Here is a 5,217-nt window from a genome sequence, read left to right as displayed (position 1 = left end):
TTTATCATCCCCCTGCAAACTATGGGGTGGTAGCTACAATAGTTTGGAGCATAGTCGGAGAAAAGTTGTTGTAGGTAGACCTTTGGTTAAAAAAAAAAATATATATATATATATATATATATATATATATATATATATATATATATATATATATATATATATATATATATATATATATATATATATATATATATATATATATATATATATATATATCATACTATCATATTACTATTATAAAAGCATGTACTCCTCTTTCATCGCAAATCTTTTTTTGTCCTTTTTTATCCTTATTTTTTTTTTAAATACCTTCACTTTTGCACTTGGTTTTCTTTTTCTTACCTATTTTTGTAGGGATATTTATGACATTTTAATTTTTAATAATAAATAATTTTAATTTCTCTCGATCTCTCACATCTTTTTTTGTCCTTTTATGTCCTTGTCTTTTTTTTTTTAATACCTTTAAGTTTGAACTGTTTTGTTTTTCTTTATTTATTTTTGTAGGGATATTTATGATATTTTAATTTATAATGAGACTCTCGATCTCTCTCAATCTCCTTTCACGACGAATTACTTATCTTTTAATCTCTCTCGGTCTCTCTCAATCTCTTCCTATGAATCTCTCAATCTCCTCTCACGAATTGGGAAGACGAAGCAAGGTTTGTCTCTCTCAATCTCTCCCGATCTCTCTCAAACTCTTTCTATGAATCTCTACCAATCTCTCTCGATCTCTCTCGATCTCTCTCGATCTCCTCCTCTCATTGTTCCGTTTTGTGGACCCAATGGGGCTTAGTACGTGCAGTATCACAGTGATGGAGATACTGATTATACTGCAAGTTCTGTGCCGCATGCAAACAGTTGTGATTCTTGCATCAAATATAGGCCGTATATCTAGGGTAATGGTAGATAAAATAGTCCTGGATCTTGCAAGTGTGCAGTTTTCTTGCACCATGCAATAGGGTTGTTTACTTTGTCCAATTAGGTTTGTCATCAGCAACTGCCTGTTCGAGTTTCATGCACTGGGTTGGCATGCACCACAGAAATTCCCAATTGTTGATGTAGATAGTTGCAGTTTCTCAACATTCTCTCATGAAGAAAATGGTGTCGTCTCGCCTCTATGCATCTGCTGACCTACCGTGGGCCTCCTCTGTGATAACAATTTCTTTCTTTAGTACCCAATTGCTTTGTCCGGCCTAAGGAGGCTCAAAAAGCAGATGAAGCTAAGGCTCGGTTCGGGCACATCGGTGGAGACCACCTCACACTTCTAAATGTGAGTACCAAATTTTCTGCTCTTTTAAATTACTTATTTAAGTCTAAATGGATTTTTTCTTTTTAAACCTAACTAAGAATCTGTTGTGTGATGGAATATTGCAGATGAAGATCCTCAGTGGTGTTATGAAAACTTCATCAATCATAGGACCATGAAGGCTGCTGATAATGTCAGACAACAGTTGGTTCGCATTATGGCAAGGTTCAACCTCAAGTTATGCAGCACATACTACAACAATCGAGACTACTACGTAAACATAAGGAAAGCTATGCTAGCCGGATATTTTATGCAGGTTTCGCACCTTGAGTGTACTGGTCACTGTCTAACAGTGAAAGACAATCAGGTCTATATTTTTTGTGTGATTTGTTGTTTTAATGAAATATTATTTAGATTAAACTGTTTTCATATCATGTATATTGAAGAGAAAATTGTTATTGTATTGACCCTCAATTATTGGTTTAGGCGGTTCATCTTCATCCTTCTAACTGCCTGGATCACAAGCCGGAGTGGGTAATCTACAATGAATATGTGTTGACGAGTCTGAATTTCATTCATACTATTACTGATGTTCGTGGAGAGTGGTAAGGTCCAGTGTTCACTTCTACATTGCATTGTTTATGCATCAGTAGAGTTGGGGATCTATCTTCACTTATTGTACTATTAGGTTGATATTGGTGCATGCTGCCCATGGTTGTGGGGCTTCTGTTTTAGTTGAATTGGTAGGTGACTATAGGTTGAGAACTGCAATTCCTTGCATGGTTGTACGCTAAATAATTGCTTTGTGGAGAGCTATTGTCCATTGTCAACTCTTGAAAACCCAAAGCCTAAGTATTTTTCAGGGTTCCGAGTCAAAGTCTATCTCTTAATTGTGAAACATCATTTGAAAAGGATTAGGGTAGTAGAAGTAGATGATTCATGGGTTCTCTCCAATGATCTAAAGGCAGTGACAATGGGTAGATCTATTTTTTCTATTTTTTGGGAATTTAGAGTTGCACCAAATTGACTGATCCAAAATTTTTTTAATTTTTTTATTATAAAGAACAGAAACGTTTGACCGTGAGGCTTTTGGTTTTCCAGATAATCATGTTGATCATGTTCCCTTTTGCAGGCTGGTGAACATATCACCCCACTATTATGACCTTGACAACTTCCCACAGTGTGAGGCCAAGCGTGTTCTTGAAAGGCTTTACAAGAAGCGAGAATGGGAAAAGGAGGAGAATAAGAACAAGAAACATGGTCTACTGTACTTGATAGGCTACTTTTGATGATTTCTCTATAGGCTTGGGGTGTGTTGGGAGATTTCTATATAGGGCCTTGAAAGTGGCAGTTCGTTTGTCATTTGTGCTTAAGAACCAAGGTGGCAATGGATGGATGGCTTAATGGGTGATGAGTGGCTCATGAACTGGCTCCCATTTTAGCTGGGCCATTTTTATTTAATTTTTCTTCTTATTTTTAAGCTTGGAACTGTAATGGTATGAGTCGTATTAATATGTTGCTATATTAGGATGTTGATGTTTCCCTACTAATTCTTGGTCACGAAAATTTGTATCCGACTTTTATAGAAAAATGTCAATAGAAACTGTTTCAGACAGTTTTTTTTTATGTTTTCAAGCGTATGATCCAGCGTTTTGCGAAGGAAGCTGCTAAGATGAACAAAAAGTCATTCAAGTCCGCTTGGGTTCTGGACTGAAGGGCGAGTGTGAGCGTGATATCACCATCGACAATGCCTTGTGGAAGTTCGAGATCACAAAATACTACTACACAGTTATTGATGCTCCAGGGCATCGTGACTTCATCAAGAACATGATCACAGGTACATCACAGGCTGATGGTGCTTTCCTTATCATCGATTCTACCACTGGAGGCTTTGAAGTTGGTATCTTCAAAGATGGTCAGACCTGTGAGCATGCCCTGCTTGCTTTTCACCCTTGCTGTCAAGCAGATGAGTTGTTGTTGCAACAAGGTGATCAGAATTTCCTCTTCAACTTGTTAATTTTTCTTTTCATAGTTATATTAACTTTAAACTGTTTTGATAAGAATTCAGTCAGCATGTTCTTGATTAGTTGAGTACGCTTCTAATGCATCTGCTTATTTCTTTTAACGGAAAGCTTTTCTTTTCTATTTCTGGTTGAACTTTTACTATATCTTTTTTCCTAACGTCCTACACATAGTGGTGCTTAAAAGTGTTTACACGCTATGAATTATTTCAGTGGGCTTGATGCAGCATTCAAGATTCTGAAAATTTTCCCCCTGATATGCCGTGGGTCTGACATCATATCCTCAAGGTATTTGAAGCTCAAGAAACAGCTAGATGAAAACCAAAAAGTGTTTCTTATAATGGTTAATATGGGACGAAGGTGCCAACACAATGGTCAGTGCGTTAGAGTCACCATGTGTATTTGGGTCTGAAATTGCTTATAATACCTTTGGTTAGTCATAAAAAATAATTAATAAATAAATAAATTGGGTTTTACATTATGAAGTGGGCTCTTTTTTTTTTTTTTTACTCGAATACTTGAGAGGTAGACATTTGGTGAACGCAATGTGTACGTGAGAGTTTAATCATTACGTTCCTATAAATGTTTGACAATACAGTTTTGGGTTATGATCGTACTCTTTCAAGCATTTTGAGATTTTGTTTCTTTGCAGACAGAAAGTGAGATGGAAGTCAGGAAATTGCTCGATGACGTGGGGCTTCGCTCAAAGCAACAATTTGTATGGGTTTTATGTTTATTTCATTTTTATACCACTGTTAAAATAACTAACACCACTGTTGTTTCTTTTTTTGTTTGGTTCTGCTAAGTTCTTCTAATTCTTTTTAATCCCCCTGTTTTGCTAATAGAGCTCCACCAAATCATTGACCACTTTTGTTTTGGTCCTGGGAAGTTTTTATTTTGATTAATTTTTGGTTTTTTGTTAAAATTGAGGTCAATTAACTGGTTGTGATTCGCACCATGCATCAACAAATCCCAACACCTCTTCCCAGTTCCCACCCCTTCTTCCATTTTCTGATAGTTATGGCCCAACAATCTTCGCTACTCATAGTTTCTATTTAATTAGGATAAATGCGAGAAATCCACGTGCATTTGCACGTAAATGTTCTAACTAGTATATATATATATATATATATATATATATATATATATATATATATATATATATATATATATATATATATATATATATATATATATATATATATATATATATGATAGGCCCACGTTGTTATTGGTAGTGCTGCTGCTGCAGAGAAGATTGTGTTGTTGTTGTTGTAGTAACCACTGGTTCTGTGGTTTTGGCTGCAGAATCGATTGTGGTTGTGGCTGCAAAGTCTGTTATTGTTGTGACTGCATAATCGATTGTGGTTGTGGCTGCATTGTTTGTTGTGATTGTGGCTGCTGCAGAGTCTATTGCATAAACCAGTTGTGGTTGTGGTTGTCACGATATTGTAAAGCTTAAACGAGAAGAATAATTAAAATTGCATAAACGAGAAGAAGAATTAAACCAGGTGGCTCATACTGGTTTTGTGATTGATTACTATGCAGAACTTGAGAATTGGGCCCAGACTGCGGCTGACATGGATAACGTTGATTTATAATGATCTAAGGCTGCATTGCAGCTGATTGGATTTGTTGCTGTGGGGAGGCATGCCTATTGTTGAGGCTGCTGAAGTTGTGGATGCCCGTGGAAACCATAATTGGCATCTCCAATAGATTGTCTAGCTTTGTTCATACGACGCCATTATGGTTTCCATGAGGAAACTACTGCCATTGAGGAGTTTGAAAGGGAAGAAAAAAAATTGCAGGGGTTTTAGGATCAGTGGTTGTGATACCATGAAAGAATATGATATTTGGTTTTGAATGCTCAAGACTTCACATTAGTTTGAGTATTGTATTTATAGTGTAATCAATTACATGAATAGGAAGTTGAGATATATAGGGAAACAA

At 36.1% G+C, this 5,217-nt stretch overlaps 1 protein-coding gene across 1 annotated transcript; it reads left to right on the top strand.

Moving 5' to 3' along the window:
- The first annotated feature begins 782 nt into the window (after window positions 1-782).
- LOC149007372 (putative pre-mRNA-splicing factor ATP-dependent RNA helicase DEAH3) lies at window positions 783-4,625 on the top strand. Its single transcript, XM_089167044.1, has 7 exons — window positions 783-930; window positions 1,173-1,274; window positions 1,375-1,613; window positions 1,733-1,851; window positions 2,379-2,506; window positions 2,940-3,233; window positions 4,546-4,625. The coding sequence occupies exons 1-7, from the start codon at window positions 783-785 to the stop codon at window positions 4,623-4,625; spliced, it is 1,110 nt and encodes a 369-aa protein (XP_089023170.1).
- The last annotated feature ends 592 nt before the right edge of the window (window positions 4,626-5,217 follow it).

Source organism: Hakea prostrata, chromosome 8 (genome assembly GCF_041222555.1).
Source record: "Hakea prostrata isolate BN-2017 chromosome 8, UWA_Hpros_2, whole genome shotgun sequence".
Taxonomy (NCBI): domain Eukaryota; kingdom Viridiplantae; phylum Streptophyta; class Magnoliopsida; order Proteales; family Proteaceae; genus Hakea; species Hakea prostrata.
Note: the sequence above shows the minus strand (reverse complement) of the source record. Positions and strands in the feature narration are given on the sequence as shown.

Excerpts from the sequence above, each read along its gene's own strand:
- LOC149007372 (XM_089167044.1), top strand. The coding sequence starts at position 783 with ATGGGGCTTAGTACGTGCAGTATCACAGTGATGGAGATACTGATTATA. Across the intron at positions 1,614-1,732 it reads TAACAGTGAAAGACAATCAG|GCGGTTCATCTTCATCCTTC; the intron begins GTCTATATTTTT and ends TTATTGGTTTAG. Across the intron at positions 2,507-2,939 it reads GAATAAGAACAAGAAACATG|TCCGCTTGGGTTCTGGACTG; the intron begins GTCTACTGTACT and ends AAGTCATTCAAG.